The sequence below is a fragment of the Cyprinodon tularosa genome, unplaced genomic scaffold (assembly GCF_016077235.1).
Source record: "Cyprinodon tularosa strain WSP-4 unplaced genomic scaffold, ASM1607723v1 ctg719, whole genome shotgun sequence".
Taxonomy (NCBI): domain Eukaryota; kingdom Metazoa; phylum Chordata; class Actinopteri; order Cyprinodontiformes; family Cyprinodontidae; genus Cyprinodon; species Cyprinodon tularosa.
In genome coordinates, this window is record NW_024039473.1 from 156304 (window position 1) to 174943 (window position 18640).

The window sequence follows — 18640 nt, forward strand, 5'->3', positions numbered from 1 at the left end:
GTCTTTTACAGGATAAATCCTGTGAATGAGTTTGAATGAGACTTCTTTCACCTTGTTAGTGAGGAGAAAGTGATTAGGTAACAGCCAAGTGTGTTTCCAGGACACATCAGACACAAATCGGTTCCAACATGATAGAGATCGGCAACTAGTCCTATTGTACCTGAATGCGGCATGACGCACCATGCTAGAAGCGACGCGATGACGCGCACGTAGCCTGTCCCCGCCCCCTTCCAACCCCCCAACCTCCAAAGGGGCTACTGCTGTAGCTGCTTCATGCTCTTAGACGCTCGGACAGCCTGCTGCTGGCCTCTCGGTACACCCTGCCCCCCTGCCCTCCGCCGCTTTCATTTTTTATTTTTTTGCTGTATGGCATTTTGTGTTTGGAGGAACCGGAGACTGGAGGACATTTCTGTTCATTCATTCCTCATCAGCAACAATGGCAGCGCAGGATTTTAATTTCTTGCTCGCTACGGATTCCTACAAGGTGAGCGGATCCAGTCAGTGGTCCTTGTGGTCTTCTTCTCCGTCATGTTTCCGGTGTGTAGTGAGCCTATATTAGGATCGAGCTGCTGTGACCGGATCAGCAGCTAAATGACGGTGAGAGCAAGAATCGAAAGTTAAAGCTGATGGATGCTGGAACAGTGAGCACTATTCCATCTGAGTTTAACTGACCAATGCTCACACCAACCACATAACATTAAGAGTTGGCTGTTTAACACATTTGTTGGTGATTAAATTAACACAACTAACGTGACATTTCCATATTAGTTCAGTAGTTAAATGAGCAGTGAGTTACCTGGGCATGTTGTGCCATAGGTAACTAAGAAATACCACAACACTAAAACTTCCTTACAGATTTTTACACCATTTTAATTATAGTTTTGAGGAGTTTCATGTCTTTAAGCTGGATGTTTGATCTGGATGGGTTTTTTAAATGTCTGTTCTAATAGACATTATTAGAAAGATATTGGGGATTATTTATTTATCTTGCTTTCAAAAACATTATGGGGAAATGACCTAAAACCACAAAAGACTGCTTTATTTTCTTATTTTAATGTTACGTTAGAAAGTAAGGCTGAAACAATGAATCAGGTTAAAAGTGATGAATGGATGACTACTCCGGCTTCCTCCCACAGTAGAAAAACATGACTGTTAGGCTAATTGGCTTCTCTAGATCCTCCTTAGGTGTGAGTGTCAATGGTTGTTTGTCCTGTTTGTCTCTGTGTCCCCACCAATCTGTCCAGGGTAGACCCCACCAATCTGTCCAGGGTAGACCCCACCACTCTGTCCAGGGTGGACCCCACCTCTCTGTCCAGGGTAGACCCCACCAATCTGTCCAGGGTAGACCCCACCACTCTGTCCAGGGTAGACCCCACCACTCTGTCCAGGGTGGACCCCACCTCTCTGTCCAGGGTAGACCCCACCAATCTGTCCAGGGTAGACCCCACCACTCTGTCCAGGGTGGACCCCACCTCTCTGTCCAGGGTAGACCCCACCAATCTGTCCAGGGTAGACCCCACCTCTCTGTCCAGGGTGGACCCCACCACTGTAGACCCCACCACTCTGTCCAGGGTAGACCCCACCAATCTGTCCAGGGTAGACCTCCACCACTCTGTCCAGGGTAGACCCCACCAATCTGTCCAGGGTAGACCCCACCAATCTGTCCAGGGTGGACTCCACCACTCTGTCCAGGGTGGACCCCTCCTCTCTGTCCAGGGTGGACCCCACCAATCTGTCCAGGGTAGACCCCACCAATCTGTCCAGGGTAGACCCCACCACTCTGTCCAGGGTGGACCCCACCTCTCTGTCCAGGGTAGACCCCACCAATCTGTCCAGGGTAGACCCCACCACTCTGTCCAGGGTAGACCCCACCACTCTGTCCAGGGTGGACCCCACCTCTCTGTCCAGGGTAGACCCCACCAATCTGTCCAGGGTAGACCCCACCACTCTGTCCAGGGTGGACCCCACCTCTCTGTCCAGGGTAGACCCCACCAATCTGTCCAGGGTAGACCCCACCACTCTGTCCAGGGTAGACCCCACCACTCTGTCCAGGGTGGACCCCACCTCTCTGTCCAGGGTAGACCCCACCAATCTGTCCAGGGTAGACCCCACCACTCTGTCCAGGGTGGACCCCACCTCTCTGTCCAGGGTAGACCCCACCAATCTGTCCAGGGTAGACCCCACCTCTCTGTCCAGGGTGGACCCCACCACTGTAGACCCCACCACTCTGTCCAGGGTAGACCCCACCAATCTGTCCAGGGTAGACCTCCACCACTCTGTCCAGGGTAGACCCCACCAATCTGTCCAGGGTAGACCCCACCAATCTGTCCAGGGTGGACTCCACCACTCTGTCCAGGGTGGACCCCTCCTCTCTGTCCAGGGTGGACCCCACCAATCTGTCCAGGGTAGACCCCACCAATCTGTCCAGGGTGGACCCCACCAATCTGTCCAGGGTAGACCCCACCAATCTGTCCAGGGTGGACCCCACCACTCTGTCCAGGGTGGACCCCTCCTCTCTGTCCAGGGTGGACCCCACCAATCTGTCCAGGGTAGACCCCACCACTCTGTCCAGGGTAGACCCCACCAATCTGTCCAGGGTAGACCTCCACCACTCTGTCCAGGGTAGACCCCACCACTCTGTCCAGGGTGGACCCCACTACTCTGTCCAGGGTGGACCCCACCAATCTGTCCAGGGTAGACCTCCACCACTCTGTCCAGGGTAGACCCCACCACTCTGTCCAGGGTGGACCCCACCACTCTGTCCAGGGTAGACCCCACCAATCTGTCCAGGGTAGACCTCCACCACTCTGTCCAGGGTAGACCCCACCACTCTGTCCAGGGTAGACCTCCACCACTCTGTCCAGGGTAGACCCCACCACTCTGTCCAGGGTAGACCCCACCACTCTGTCTGGTTTAATTTGATAAAAAACATTCTTTATGGAACATTTAGCTCTCTTATTATCAATCAATTAATCGAAAAAATAATCAACAGATTAATCGATTTATAAAATAATTGGTTGCAGTCCTGCTATAAAGCACAATTTGCTCTGAATCAAGTAGCCTTACGGACATCAGAAGAAAACTGTTGCTGCTGAAACCTTAAACCTCATTTAGTAAACTATGTCCACTTTGTCCCTTAACTCAGTAGATTCATTCTAAAATTATAGATCTCATCGGTTTAGATGCTGGAATTGAATTGAAGGATGTTTCTGGGATAAAATAAATGCGAGTGGAAAAGCTCCACCAGTCAAAACCTGGAAAAAAGAGAATGTCTAAAAATGTTGTCAAATTCAGTTTAACAACTCGTGTTGTCCCGATAAAATGTTGAGAAGTGAGCGATTCTGATATGGAACTGATTGGATATCAGCATGAATCTTAGGTGCTTTTATTACTTCTTTACTGTAGAAATTAAAATAGGCTAGTGCCGCATTTCCACTAGCCCCCTTGGTCCCTTTCTGAACAGACGAAGAGATCTTTGAATTGCAAAACCAGACACGCCGAATAACCCGCGAAATGAGTCAGCTGACTGTAAATAGGCGATGAAGCAGTCTGCTGATGCACTCTTTATCAGAAAACCGAGCCACAGATGAACCGTGTCAAGCTCTACTGTTGAACTATTACTAGATTTAGCGCGGTTCGGTTGTGTCTGGCACGCTTCAGTATAGTTGGGTTCCATTAACACTGCTTTCTCTGTTTCCTTGCTCAGGCCGTTCTTGGCATGGCTTCTAAAGCAGGGCTCGATGTAAACCATTGCCCAATCGCCCGGGGCAAGTAGTTTTTATTGTTGGGAGTGTACAAATTTCATTGCATTTGCCCACTGGGCACTTCATTAATTTTTTTTTATTTTTTTCATTAATTTCATACATTTTTATTTTATTTTATATTTTTTTCGGTGTAACAATAAACATATACCGAACCGAACTGAAAACTGTGACCACGAAACCGTGAACCGAACCGTCTATTTTGTGAACCGTTCCACCCCTAGTACATGGACACCAATGGGAATGGCAACAGACTGATCCTATCTCAGAAGGAAATTTCTTTCCTTACATGAAAAATTTTTATTTTTTAAAATGTTTGTACCTCTCAGACCTCTCAGGGAAACTCTGAACCAAACGTAGAGCTGTAGCTTTTGTTCCTGATGCTCTGCCAATATGGAACAAACTCCGAGGAATCTCTAAATGAGCTGAAACTCTAAGTTGCTTTTAAACGGGAATATAATCCTACTCTTTTAGAGGTTCTTTTGACTGTTTCATTCATACTCTAATTTATTATTAATTCTCTTCTTCCTGAAATGTCCTGTGCAGAAAAATGGGTTTCAATCTTTGATGAATACCTGGAGTGTTCAGTCCCTTTATTCTGCCCAAAGGTCACATCAGATTCGATATAATGGGCCCCCTATCGGTATCGGCCTTAAAACTGAATATCGGACATCGGCCACCCCACCGATATTTAATCCGATATTTGATCAGCTTCTGAGTTTCTGAAGTCTAAAAAAAAAAAAAAAAATACTACTTCTTCTTCTTCCTCAAAAACTTCTTTTTTACTGACTTAAAAACTTCTAAAGACGAGGGAAAAAATATTGATCCATTAAAATATCCCAATATCTTCATATGCTGATATATTGCCATTTAAAAACACCATATCAATCTCTTTTACTAATGAAATATTGCTATACGTCATCGTTATGCTACGAAATCCCCCGAAAATTCACCAAATGTTGCCATATTTTTATATGTTGATATATTGACGCGGTATCGATCTATTTTACTAACAAAATCTCACAAGAATTTGCAAAATATCACGAGAGTTTGTAACAGAACGATGAAATTTCACCAGATTTTGAAAGTAAAATAGATCGATACCGCGTTTTTAAAAATTAATTTGATATCAGCATATGAAAATATATTTGAGTTTATTATTTTTCAAAGTGTCAGAAATGGATAACAAAACTGCTATTTTCAATGACTACTTATTTTTGTCCAGCTTTAACATCGGTATCGATATCGGTTATCGGCTACATGAGGTTTAAAATATCGGCATATCGGATATCGGCCAAAATCCCAATATCCTGCATCCCTAATATGAATGTTTTCCATTGTCAAAAGTCTCTTTCCCACTGAAAATGGCGGGTCGACCCATGTTTGAAAAACAGTCAGCCTTTAGCTCCCTTCCCTCTGGCATAGAAAGCTGGTCTAACCCCTCACTGGCAACTGTGTGGCCTCTGTCCCCCTGTAGCTGCGTGTCTGGTGACATCATCACGCTAGATTAGCATTAGCGATGCCACCAGTGTGACAGAAATCAGGAAGGTAATCAATGGAGAGCAACATGTAAGGAATCCAACAAGACAAAGCCAACAGTGTTTACCAGCCGCTCTGTAGGAAGGAAATTGGCTTAAATGCGGCGCAGAAAGAGCCATTAGCAGATTTTTCTCACATGAATGTCCTCAGGGCTTCAGAGTCTTAATAGAGAATTGTAGGTGTAGCTGGTGTGGTTTCACCTCTGCTGAGACGGTATGCTGAAACACTTTTTTTTACTGCTTTTTCCTAACGTTTGGGAAGAGAAGTACAGAGAGTGAGACTCAAACAGAGAAGTTTAGATTGATCAGAGGATGAGTTTTTGTTTAATACTCCAGAAGAAGCATTTTGGAAATTGACAAGTGTTCATTTTGTGGGTTGATTTTAATCTTTGAGGTTTGTTTTGTCTCTTTTATTGATTTTTGTACAGACGTTAACCAGAGGGCGGGGCTTAATTCCTTACTCAGTCATGATGTGATTCATGTCAGTTTAGTTTATTGGGAAAAGAATCTGAAACCAGTATCTGTCTCAGTATCTGTTTAGCTTTCGCTTTCTTTTCAGTCAGTCCGTTTTGAAGCAGGGTTGGGTTTCCTCAGTATATTAAAACACTTTGCTGGATCACATTAATGGGCTTTCCATCGCTTTCATGTCGGAAGTTTTTAAAAGCAGCAGCGACATATAGGGAAACAAACTGTTGTAAAATATAAAACATTGCTAGAAAAATAAATCGGTCAGAAATGGAGTAAGGGGATTACTGGACAATTGCAAATTTGTGGAATATGATGAAATTCAGTCACTATGGGATGTTTTGTGATATTCAATTCAGTTTATTTTATTGCGGCAATTCACGTCACGTCATCTCTACAGTTCACCAGATCATCCAATCAGATTGATTCAAAGTTTTCTATCTAAGGAAAACCAGCTGATTGCATCGACTCATTGACTCTTCAGCAATCCCTCACACTAAGCATGCTTGTAGCGACAGTGGAGAGGAAAAACTCCCTTTGAACAGGTTGTGAGTTCAATCCCCCACTCCCACAGACTGCCACTCTGGGTCCCTGAGCAAGACCTTTAACCTCACACTGCTCCCCAATGGATGGGTTAAATACAGAGAATTCATTTCGTTGCTCCGTACTTGTGACAGTGGAATCACAATAAAGTTGAATTCTGTTCTATAATCAATTATTTAATAGTGGAATTGGAAAAATGTTCCAATTCCATTTGTGATTGGAGCAAAATTCAGAAATCTGATTAAATACATTTCCTAATCCTAAACTGCAACACTTAAAGGGCTATATATATATGTATTAGGGATGGGACGATTTATGAAAACCGTCCTAACCGTTCGGTTCGACTGCCTCGGTTCGGTTCGCGTGTGTTGCGTTCGGTTCATACGCTGCTCCTTTTTCTCATAGGCGAAGCGTTTACACTCCAGAGCAGAAGGTGGCGGTACTGCGACCAAAGCCAACCACCAGTAGTAAACAAGAAGAAGAAGCGAAGCAGCGTAGCCGGGTGTAGCCGAAAAAAATCAGTTGTTGTGGAGAATTGTGTGGGTATGGCGAGTGGGAAAGAACAGGAGTTGGAAGACGCGCCAGCAGCACTTTATAGGTCTGCTGTATGGGACCACTTTGCATTTAGAGTGACCTACGATGACGGCGGGAAGAAAGCTGTGGATAAAAGTGCAACAGTGTGCGAGCATTGTGCAACACGTTTTGTTTATGCTAACAGCAACACGACCAAGATGTCAGGCTAACCCCGAAATCCCTCATACTCCGTCAGCGCTCCGCCCCGCTGCGCTCCAGACCGGCTGCTCAAAGCAAAGCCTGCAGCCTCCACTGTGGCTCCGTCTGCTCCCCTCTGAGTCCCTTGGAGATGGTAGAGGGCATGCGCCAGATGATTACATTCAAAGCAGCAAAACATATGGAAATGATCCAGGGTTTCCGCGGATCATTAAAAATAATTACAATCCATTATATTTTGGGGGATTTTTTAATTAATTTCATACATTTTTATGGGATTTTGGTGTAACAATCAACATATACCAAATCGAACCAAACCGAAAACCGTGACCACGAAATCATGAATCGAACCGAACCGTGGATTTTGTGAACCGTTCCACCCCTAATATATATATATATATTTACAAAAAAAGTACTTCCTTTGGCATTCAGTCAGAAGATTTTTAAATCCCAAACTCCACCTCTTTATGTTGCTTTCGTTCTCCTGTTTCTGGTTCACAACTTTTGCAGGTTATGTTAGATCTGTTTATGTGTTGGACCTTAGTCAACACGTTTCCTGAGTTCCTGAATGGATTCTGTGAACGAACACTTTTAGGAGTGACCTTCAGTTTCCTTGTCTCTTTGTGGAGCCTTCCAGGGGCTGTCCTGCTGCCGCGCACTAAGAGACCTTAGAGGTTGTTTTGTTTTATGTTTGATTAGCTGATTTATTTTTTATTTTTTTTGTTACACCATGAGAATCTTATATTAAGACACAGAATATTGGATCTGGGTCATATCTATGCTATAATCATAATTTCTAAATAATCAAAATGTTTAGTGTTGAACACCATTTGTAATGATTTTTATAAGACTTTATTTTCCTAAAAAAGTGAATTTTTCAAAATATTTTACACCCATTTATTGTTTTGTTTGTTCAATGTAAAGTAGTTATTGGGAACTAAATGAACATCTTTGGTGTTCCTTTTTCAGATTACACACTACAAACAATACCCTCCCAATGTCAGCAAAGTTTACTCCTACTTCGAGTGCCGGCGGAAGATCGGCTCCCAGTTCAATGAGGTGGTGTTCTTTGGTCTGCAGTATCTGCTGAAGAAGTATCTCACAGGTATGTTTTCATGTTGATGAACCAGTGCTGATAACTCTAGGCCTGAAAGGCGTGAGTCCTTTCCACTGTATCTGAGCTTTCAAATGTTTCCCTTCTACCCTACATTTAGGCCGCTACACATATTTCCTTGAATGCATCTGCCTTTGACTGACATGTGGGCTGCCGCTCCCAGAACTCTGTAGTGGCATTTAGCACAAACACTGGTTACACTTAAAGTTGTCAAAATGACACTGAAATCAGGTTGATAAAGTTATCTTTAACAAGAGTACCACAAGCAGAAATGTTATTTTTGCCTGTGCGTGGTCGCATTTCCACGCCTGCAGGTGAATCAGAACGTCTCTCGGTCAATCTGACAGTTTGCATATAAAGGGGAGCCTCACACATGGAGGCGATGTTCATAAAACACCCTGGTGAGACAATTTTATTCAGTTCAGTTTATTTTTATAGCGCCAATTCACATCATGTCATCTCAGGTCACTTTACAGTTCATCAGATCATCCAGTTAAATTGATACAAAGTTTTCTATCAAAGGAAAACCAGCTGATTGCATCGACTCGAAAGAAATCCCTCACATTAAGCATGCCTGTGGTGACAGTGGAGAGGAAAAACTCCTGTGGAACTAGGGTTGTCAAAAGTATCGAAACTCAAAAAAGTATCGATACTGAAACGTATCCGGATACAATACTTGTTTTTAAAAGTATCGATACAGTGCCACCACCAGTGGCACCTAAGCAGTCGTTCATCTAAAGTACAGAATAGAGGAAAATGCACATTTAGAACACTGTGTGATTGAATAATTCTGTAAACTTTTCAGTTTCAGACTTTTTTTTTGTAACAGCTGCAGCTGCTGAGAATTATTTTTGTTTCTTATTCGGTTTGGCTAGTGTCATTGTTATGTGTGCAAAGCATAGCCAAGGAAGGAACACTTAATTTTAATTTATCAAGCTTGCTTAATATTGTGCACAGCATACAACCTTTATTGTATTTATTTATTAATGAAAATATTTCTGTAGAATGTTGGAGTCTTTGTTTTTATCCTTGTGGTATCGAAAATGGTATCGAGTATCGAGTATTTTCCTTAGTATCTGTATCGAGTTGAAAAGTTTAGTATCGTGACAGCCCTACTTTGAACAGGAAGAAACCTCCAGCAGAACCAGGCTCAGTGTGAGCGGCCATCTGCTGAGGCCCACTGGGGTTCAAGGAGACAAAAGCAGACATAGAAAAAGAAGCATAGATACAAAAGGCAACTTTAAAAGGCCAGGAAACACACTGCCAGGCAGACGAGCGTCGAGCCAGCTCCCGTGTCAAAGGAAACGTGAAGAAAGGCTTGTTTTATGACAAACATACATGCAACAGGCCCTCTCTGCCTCCAGACTTCCCTGCTTTGGACTCAAGCAAAGAAAACTGAATGACAGTGTAGAATGTAGCTGTTTTGTTACCATTATTTAAGCCCCTGCCATCAGCGCTTTAGCTGACGGGATCCGGCTGCACTGGTCCAGCCAGAAATCATTGGCATGCATGAAGGCAGCCTGTTTGACCTTCCTCTGTACAACTCAGCAGGACAATGAGGTTGCTGGTGAGGAGGTTCTGCTTTAAAGCCTCTTGTCAGAGACACAACCTTCTTACTCCATCCATCCATTTTCTGTAACGCTTGATCCCGGTTATGGTCAACCATTCACACACACACTCACACCTAAAGAGACTTTAGAGAAGCCAATAACTGACAATGTTGCAAAATGATTCTCATAATGTCATGACTTTATTCTCGTACTCTAGCTGGGCCTGAACTACATTTTTCTCACTTCAATTAATGCTTTTTTTTTCTGCACTACTCTAAAAATGCAGTAGTTTTGAAGAAAAAAAGGCAAAGGTGTCTAGATGGGTTTATTTTGGTTCATCGGGACATGAAGGAATATCAGCATGATCAGGACTAAACCACCTCAGTAACGGGAGGAAGTATCTAAGGGACACGGTTTGAATGCAGGAATGAGACTCATGCAACTTAAACAGAAAACTGTTTTTAGTTCTTTTTCCAAATAGTTTTAGTAACCAACAATAATTGTGAGATAAATAAAAAAAGAATGCAGTTTTAATTTGATATCTGCCTCATTTATTTCCATATGTTCTGTTATGCTACGTTCAAACCTGACGCAGCAGAAGCAGCTGGTTTCCATGCAAAACCAATGGTTGACGCGCATCAAGTCGCAGCAGAAGGTCCTGCAGCGCATTTTAACCAGCAGGAGCAGCGAGTCTGAGCATCTGCCGCAACGACGCGCTTCAGAAACAGCAGCTGATGGAGTTGGAAACCTTTAACTTTATCTGCTGGACGCGCCTCATCAACCAATGAGAGAAGCTGATCTGGGAGCTGGCAGGGAGTCAGACGCAGCACTGCTGATGCAGAGCGCTATGATCACTCCTCTGAAACAGTTTATTAACGCCTAAATTAACTTCAAATGTAGAAACCTGCCGGCAGAATATGTTGGCTTTTATTATCCTGCTGCCTGCAGTTTGTAGCACAGACCTGAAAAACGCTAACATCTACTTCCAGCCGCCACCAACAGGAGGGGAAAACCCTGGAGAGGCGAGCGGGCCTGAGGCAGCTGCTGCTGGGGATTCCCAGTGACAGCGCAGCGCCGGTGTAGGTACCAGATTGACTCGGGGGCCTGCGCCTTTTGATGACGTCACAATACATAATTGTTTTAACGTTTGCACAATTGCGCAAAACATTTTGATTGGTCTGGACAGCTTACTAAAGTAATTATAGCGGGGTGTAGGTTTTATTCGAAAGCGGGATTGCTGTTTGTAAACGGACAATTTTACGAAGACATTCTCCATGGTCCCTGCGCCTTCTGATGACGTCACCGAATTCGCCATGGGCCTTGCGCCTCCCGATGACGTGACATTATGGCAATGCCACTCAAACAAACTACATTGAGCCCGCGGTCTGCATTTGTAACGAGAATAAATTCAGGAGAATGAAGCTAAAGGGATACAAAAAATAAACTTGTAATATTACAAAACCAAAAATACTACGAATACAAAGTATATTCAGAGATTAAAGTCCCTCTGATACTGTTTAAGTGACTGAGAAACTGCAGATTTGCCACATTTAAGATGGCGGACGCTCTGACGCATCTCAAAAGGCGCAGGCCCCCGAGTCAATCTGGCAGCCCGAGTCAATCTGGTACCTACACCGGTATGTGGGGGTCTGAGCGGCTCCCACAGAGAAATAATCTTTGAAGGCAGGATGGTAATCTGGATGAACTGACTGCACAGACCATGTTTTCAGGAGGACTTTCTCACTTCAACATAGATTCTAACTACTTTTTACCCGCTGATCACAGCTAATATAGCTGCCATTGTTCCAGGCAGAGAAAGGATAGGGTAGGGCTGGGCGATAATTCAATAACGATATATATCGATCGATAGACGTGTGGCGCAATAGAAAAAAAGAGAGTCGATAAAAGTTCGATAAAGAAACGCAGTTTTCCTTCTCATTGTAGCCTAGCATGTAGGTTTATGCTAGTCACTGCTTCCTCCCAACCAATCGCAATCGCGGACCCAGGCACGCCGTCACCAAGCGCCGCCCTCTCAAACCACAACACAGAGCACATGAAGATGTCGCAGCAAGGAGAGGCGGAGGAAATTGTTCCATAGAAGGGTTTTTGTAGTTCTGCAGTCTGGCAGTATTTCGGTCATGGCAAGTCGGACCAAAAACAAACCACAGTCATCTGGAAAATGTGTCGGGAACATTATTTATTTAAATTTATTTTGGTCACTTTTCTGGTCACTTTAGTTTATTCTTTGTCAGTATTTAATAACATAACCCAGGTCTCTTAAGTTATTTTTCTTTAAAACAATTCTGTTATGGTTAAAAAAGTTGGTTAAATAAAGATTTAATTGGAAGTCTGTGTTTGTGTTCTTTATTAAAATTAAATCATTTAGCAATATTATAAAAAGTCCAGGCAGAGCTGCACATAAAATATGGTTTCAAATCTTTTCAATGATTATCGATATCGATCAATATGCATTTTTTTTTTTATCGATAAGCTTTTTTTCTATATCGCCCAGCCCTAGGATAGAGTAGCTCCGCCCACCACGCATCAGACCCACTTTCCTCCCCGCGCTAGGAGCAGCAAACATGCTTCAGCCGCGCGTCAGAACTAAACTGGTACAAGCATCAACAATGTTGTCTTGTCAGATTTCCTGGTGGGTCCTGCTCTCTGCAGCATGTGTGGCGATCTCCACTAACAGGTTGCTTGCTTTGTCATTTTCAGGCCCGGTCGTCACTGAAGACAAGATTCAGGAGGCCAAGCTCTTCTACCAGATGCATTTCAAACAGGCTGTGTTTGATGAAGAGGGTTGGAGAAAAATCTTAGAGGTATTCAGAAGGTTTCATTTACATCTGATTAACCATCTTTTTAAAATTTTCAATGATGTTATTTTTGCCTGACAGAAACACGACGGTCGTCTTCCCATTCGGATTAAAGCTTTCCCAGAAGGGAAGATCATACCACGGGGAAATGTACTGTTCACTGTGGAAAACACAGATCCAGACTTCTACTGGCTCACCAACTACATTGAGGTAAATATGAAAAATGTTCTTCTGTTCTTAACAAAGTGTTTATTCATCATCAAAGTTGCTGGCTACAGCTCAGAGCCAGATGACATCCGAAGGGGGTAATGCGGGAACATCTTTCATCAACAAACGCAAAAATCACGTCCTTTTGCTCGGTTTTCTAAAATAAATAGTAGGGCTGCAACAACGAATCGATAAAATCGATAAAAATCGACTTTTAAAAGCGTTGGCAACGAATTTCATCATCGATTAGTTGTGTTGCGCGATTAATGCGTCATCCGCCGCCGCCGTCATCACTGCCACTTGACTGAAACGGGGGAAGAAAAAAACTTACGGCAGAGCGAGCCAGCGCTGCATGTGCGCAGTGTTGCCAACTCAGCGACTTTGTCGCTATATTTAGCGACTTTTCAGACCCCTCCAGCGACTATTTTTTTTAAAAAGCGACTAGCGACAAATCTGGCGACTTTTTACGGTGTCACTGGCGGCTTTTGGAGACTCTTACGTGAAAGCATGCATCGTTCCTACTCTGCCGTGGGGCGCCTCCCCCATCCCAACCCCGTTCTCCCGCAGGAATCAGCGCTGCAGTCAGAGCCGCAGGATGTTTACCCTCAGCGTCCAGACTGCAAATGAAGCGCGCATGCGCCGGGATTGACGGCGCAAATTGATCACAATAATTAAAATAGCCTTTATAGATAAATTAACTTCAAATTATGAGGGCAAGGCTTTTAAAGTTTAAATCTTCTGGCAAAGATAAAGTAAAGAAGATCCTGCAATTTATGGAAGTAAAGCAGAATAAAATCCAGCAAGATCAGTAATATGTCAATTAATTATCTGCCACATTCCCATGTAAATATCTGTCTTTGGAGGATGTGTTTTTTAGCACCCCTAGTTCTCTCATTTTTATTCCAAATACAATTTATAATTTGAATCACAGGGCTATTTTTATCTCTATGGTTCAGTATTTTCTCAAGTAGCAACATTAACTGCTATACTTTCCTGTCTTAAAAGGCAGAACTCTTCTAGTCTAAAAAAACTCAGTTGTTGAAATGGGGGGGCCTATTGTTTGAACCCCTTAGGGGCTTTAAAAACAAAAATGTCTTTTTTTGCGCTTAATGAAACAAAGTAGCCTATATTTTGTGGATGTACAGCTACATTTCTCATGTAAGTTTGCGTAGTTTTAACACAAACATTTATTTTTCATATTGCACCAGGACAGTTAATGAGCAACCTGTACTTGTGTGCTTGTTTGTTCTGTCTAAAATGTTTATTTTGAAATAAAGAGGTTAATATAATGATATACTTCATTTAAATAAGAACATCAACACGACTATCAGTCTACCTGTAGTTCACCCAAGCAGAGCACTTATTACGCATCAGATGGAAAATATGCTGATGTAGGTTCTCAGTCATCCAGGTCATAGTCTTTCCGTAAAAATAAATTTTGACGGGAAAATCAGATGGAAAGCTTTGGTTTGGCGGAGGGAAGGCCTTTGGCTCGGTCCGCTTTCTGCAGACTCGTCTTCAGTCCGTCTGTCCGTCCAACAGCAACTCAAAGAGATTTGAATCAATCTGATGCAACAATAAGAGGCGATTTGTTTTATACCTCACTGAAGCACAGGATGTCTCCCTTTTAGCTACGGTGGTTAGCGCGGTTTCCTGGATGGGAGGTGAAATGTCTTCAAACTTGGAAACAAAGTCCAGTGGATTGTTTTTAAACTTTTTTAAAGATGAATATGACCTGGATGACTGAGAATATTCTTCTGAAGTGAGAAAGTCCTCCTGAAAACATGGTCTGTGCAGTCAGTTCATCCAGATTACCATCCTGCCTTCAAAGATTATTTCTCTGTGGGAGCCGCTCAGACCCCCACATACCGGCGCTGCGCTGTCACTGGGAATCCCCAGCAGCAGCTGCCTCAGGCCCGGGAGCCTCTCCAGGGTTTTCCCCTCCTGTTGGTGGCGGCTGGAAGTAGATGTTAGCGTTTCTGCTGCGCGAAGCTTGTTGGGTGTGAAGGTTGCATTAGAAGACTGTTCCTGTCATCCTTTTGAGCTTTGCTCCTCTTGTTTGCTACTCAGAAGTGTCTTTGATCCTTGTTGTTTTTAAATGTCCATAGACCATGCTGGTCCAGATGTGGTATCCCATCACAGTAGCTACGATATCCAGAGAGTTCAAGAAGATCCTGGCCAAACATCTCAAAGCCACCTCTGGGAGCCTGGAGGGCCTGGACCTGAAACTGCATGACTTTGGCTACAGAGGAGTCTCATCTCAGGAGGTTAGGAAGTCTCTCTGATTCTGATTTCTAATGACTGGAGACAGCCAGCTCATTATGTCCACCTCTAGTGCTACCGACTTTATTTTATAAAAAGGGTTTCAGGTAAAGTAAAAACATTTCTAGTGATGTAGGTTCAAATGAAGAGAGTTGGAAAAAAGATCATTCATCATAATTTAAGAGATTAAACCTTACAAAATCATACATGTCTGATCTAATATTAAAGACCATTTGAAAAAGGCAAGAGTTCACATTTCACACCGTTTGATCCTGGGGCCACGAATCAAACCTGGAACCTTCTCGCTGCGAGGCAGCAGTGCTACCCACTGCCCCAGTGAGCCGCCTGCTTTTTATTATATCATTTATGATTGTCGTGATACATTTGTAGCCTGGAGAACAATTAAAATATATTGTCTAAACCAGTGGTTCCCAAAGATTTTCTTCTGGGCCCCCCTTTGGATTACAATAAAATTTCCACCCCCCTAGGGGGCGCGCCCCACACTTTGGGAACCACTGGTCTAAACAATCAGAATTAGTGATGATAAAAAACTCAATTGTGATTTTTTTCTTTATTCATTTTTGCTGTTGGCAAATTTAGTTTTATCACAATATTACAACACAAAATATGGTGATTTGATTTGAAGGCCAGATATGTAATAAAAGATTGTACCTGTCATTTAGAGCATCATATTTGAAAACTTTGAAGATCCTAGTGGGAAGCTCAATGTTTGGACCATAATCCAATGAAAAAAAATATTTTAAACAAACATCATTTTCTTTTTTTTTCTGCACTGTCATTGAAACTGATTCCAGTTGTTTATATTTTTCTAATTTGAAGTCGGCCGCATTGGGTGGAGCCGCTCACCTGGTGAACTTCTGCAGTACAGACACCATAGCTGGAGTATTGATGGCTCAACGGTATTATGGCTGTCCAATGGCTGGCTTCTCCATTCCAGCAGCTGAACACAGGTAATACACACAGAGAGATGAGCTACTTCTAAGTTCTAATCCCTAAGAAAGAAGCTTGATATGTTTGTTAAAGAATCTTAAGGATCTTAAAGGAGAAGTCCGGTCAGCAAGGAATAATCAATATATAATTTTTAATACCTAAAACTTTTTGGGGGTTTTTACGGCACTAGTGGCCTCCTAGCGGGTCGTGTGCGCTAGCCACTGCGCCACCAAAGCACACCCATTTATACCTAAAACTAATTTAGTGTTAATAAGTAAATAAATAATAATTGTCGTGGTGATCACTGAGTCTGGGAGCGGCCATTTTTGCCCAAATATAGTAGCCCCTCCCTCCTGCCATCTTCCAGCAGTGACGTCATGGTGCGGTAAGCCTAGCGCCATTCTCCCCGCTTTCCAAGCAAAATCAATGGGAACTACTAGACACATCTGCAATCAACAACAATTATTGAAGATTTCCAGAGGACTTCACCATTGAAATTCACCAGAGCTATAGTGAAACTGACAATGCCCACGTGCATGGCAGCTGGATGCTGGAATACATCGGGTAAAAGGGAAAAAAAGAGTTATTCCACCTTTCTGATTCCTGATCCTCCACGGACGGGTTGGTCGTTGGATCGCCAACTTGAAGAGGGAGGATTTGCCATCGAACTTCTGGCCAGAGAAAAAACCCGTAATATGTAGCCAACATTTGGAAGAAGAATGTTTTCCAGATGACTTGGATAATAGCGCGTTGTGACAAACACCAGATACAGCACTGGGACTTGATCAACAGCCGATACCGCACCGTGACAATGTCACTAACCAGTAGGTGGCAGTAGTGTTCTTTGACAAACATGGATGCCTCCAGTAAAGCACATTCACATGAAAATTACTCTGAATTAAAAACACTGATCATTTATTGAAAAGGATGGAATCATTTCAGATTTAAAGCAATTCTGAATATAAACTGACTTTTCCTTTAAACAAATGTCCCTTTTTCTTAAAGAAACTATTTCTTCATTTTAGCGTCTTGACGATGTTGTTTGTCTCGTTCTCTCTTTCACTTCCTACACAGTACCATCATATCTTGGGGAAAGAACAAGGAGAAGGAAGCCTTTGAGAGCATCCTTGACCAGTTCCTGTCGGGTCCGGTGTCGGTTGTTAGCGACAGCTACGACATTTTTAACGCCTGTAAACACATCTGGGGAGACAAGCTAAAGGAGCGAGTCATGGAGCGCAGCGAAGACTCCTGCCTGGTGATCCGACCAGATTCTGGAGACCCAGCAGAGACCTTAATTGAGGTAAAGAGGAGAAATTTACAAGGATAAAGATTTATTTTTTTTTTTTTTTATTAAGAAACTTAAAATGTATTTTGGGGCAAAGAGAACTTGTGATGGGCACGGCTAACCAAAAGCTAGCTGTGATAGCCCATGTCGAGCCTCCGATTCCACATCCTCTGTCACTGCACCACCCCCGCTTTACGTAAATGTTAAAGGCATACGATGCAAGATTTTTCAGTTAATTAATGTGTTCCATAACGTTTTGGATGATTAAATTAGTCATTTCAGGTTGAACAAAGGTATTCTCGGCCGCCCTGGTGGTCTGTGGGGGAAATACCGCAGGAGCCCTCGGCCCGCACCCACAGGCTCAGAAGTCTTGCGAGAGTCGGTCTTGCTTTACGGCGAGAACTGCTACACGCCCCCAGTTAAAAGCATGCTCGTTGCTAGCGCAGTGGCGATCTTTGTGCAGTTATCATGGCGGAACCAGCGTGAAAACAGCGAAAGCCCATGTCGGAGCAGGCAAGAAAGAGGAAAAGGGCTGCGGACAGAGCTCAAAACAACCGCGCCTGGCTTGATGAGGAAACCAGGAGAACAGCTGAGCATATTTACGACAGTGCACTTTTACTTTCGCCCTCTGGGGGGAGCCTCGCTGAAAAATCAACACCGGTTGCATAGTATACCTTTAATCAACAAAAACTGTTCCATATACCCATTTTCAGACAATTTCCATCAGTTGATGTCATTTCTCTGGCTGTATATACCGACAGGTTTATTTGGTGGAGGGTTTTGTTTCTATTTATGTTCAGATGAAATTAGTTCATTTGGAAATCGGTGTCTGGTTGGTTTGGTTGATGTTAACTAGTCTTTTTTTGTGTGTATTTGGTTGATTCTTTCATTGATGTTTGTCAAAATGTCTGAAATAAATTCTCCTTCATTCATTCATCCACCGCTACTCCTCCGCATTTCACCTTCCACGTTCGTCTTCTCCGTCCTTCACCGTTAAGATACGGAGCCAAGCCATTCAATTTCAATTCAATTTATTTATATAGCGCCAAATTCACAACACATGTCATCTCAAGGCACTTTACAGTTCAACCAGATCATACAGTCAAATTGATACAAAGTTTTCTATCTAAGGAAAACCAGTTGATTGCATCGACTCATTGACTCAAATACAATCCCCCACACTAAGCATGCTTGTAGCGACAGTGGAGAGGAAAAACTCCCTTTTAACAGGAAGAAACCTCCAGCAGAACCAGGCTCAGTGTGAGCGGCCATCTGCTGAGGCCCACTGGGGTTCAAGGAGACAGAAGCAGAGATACAAAAAGCAGCTGTAAAAGGCGGCCCCGTCCAGGAAACACACAGCCAGGCAGACGAGCTCCAAGGCAGCTCCCATGCCAGAGGACGAAGAGAGCACATCCACTC

General features: G+C 43.4%; 1 protein-coding gene across 1 annotated transcript in view; it reads left to right on the forward strand.

Moving 5' to 3' along the window:
* The first annotated feature begins 269 nt into the window (after window positions 1-269).
* The window catches only part of nampt2 (nicotinamide phosphoribosyltransferase 2), a 30826-nt gene continuing 12455 nt past the window's right edge, over window positions 270-18640 (forward strand). Inside the window, exons 1-7 of the mRNA XM_038269068.1 lie at window positions 270-484; window positions 8006-8141; window positions 12419-12522; window positions 12598-12726; window positions 14832-14990; window positions 15826-15956; window positions 17011-17236. Of these exons, the coding sequence (XP_038124996.1) occupies window positions 437-484; window positions 8006-8141; window positions 12419-12522; window positions 12598-12726; window positions 14832-14990; window positions 15826-15956; window positions 17011-17236 (933 nt within the window). The 5' untranslated portion in view covers window positions 270-436. The remainder of the gene's footprint in view (window positions 485-8005; window positions 8142-12418; window positions 12523-12597; window positions 12727-14831; window positions 14991-15825; window positions 15957-17010; window positions 17237-18640) is intronic.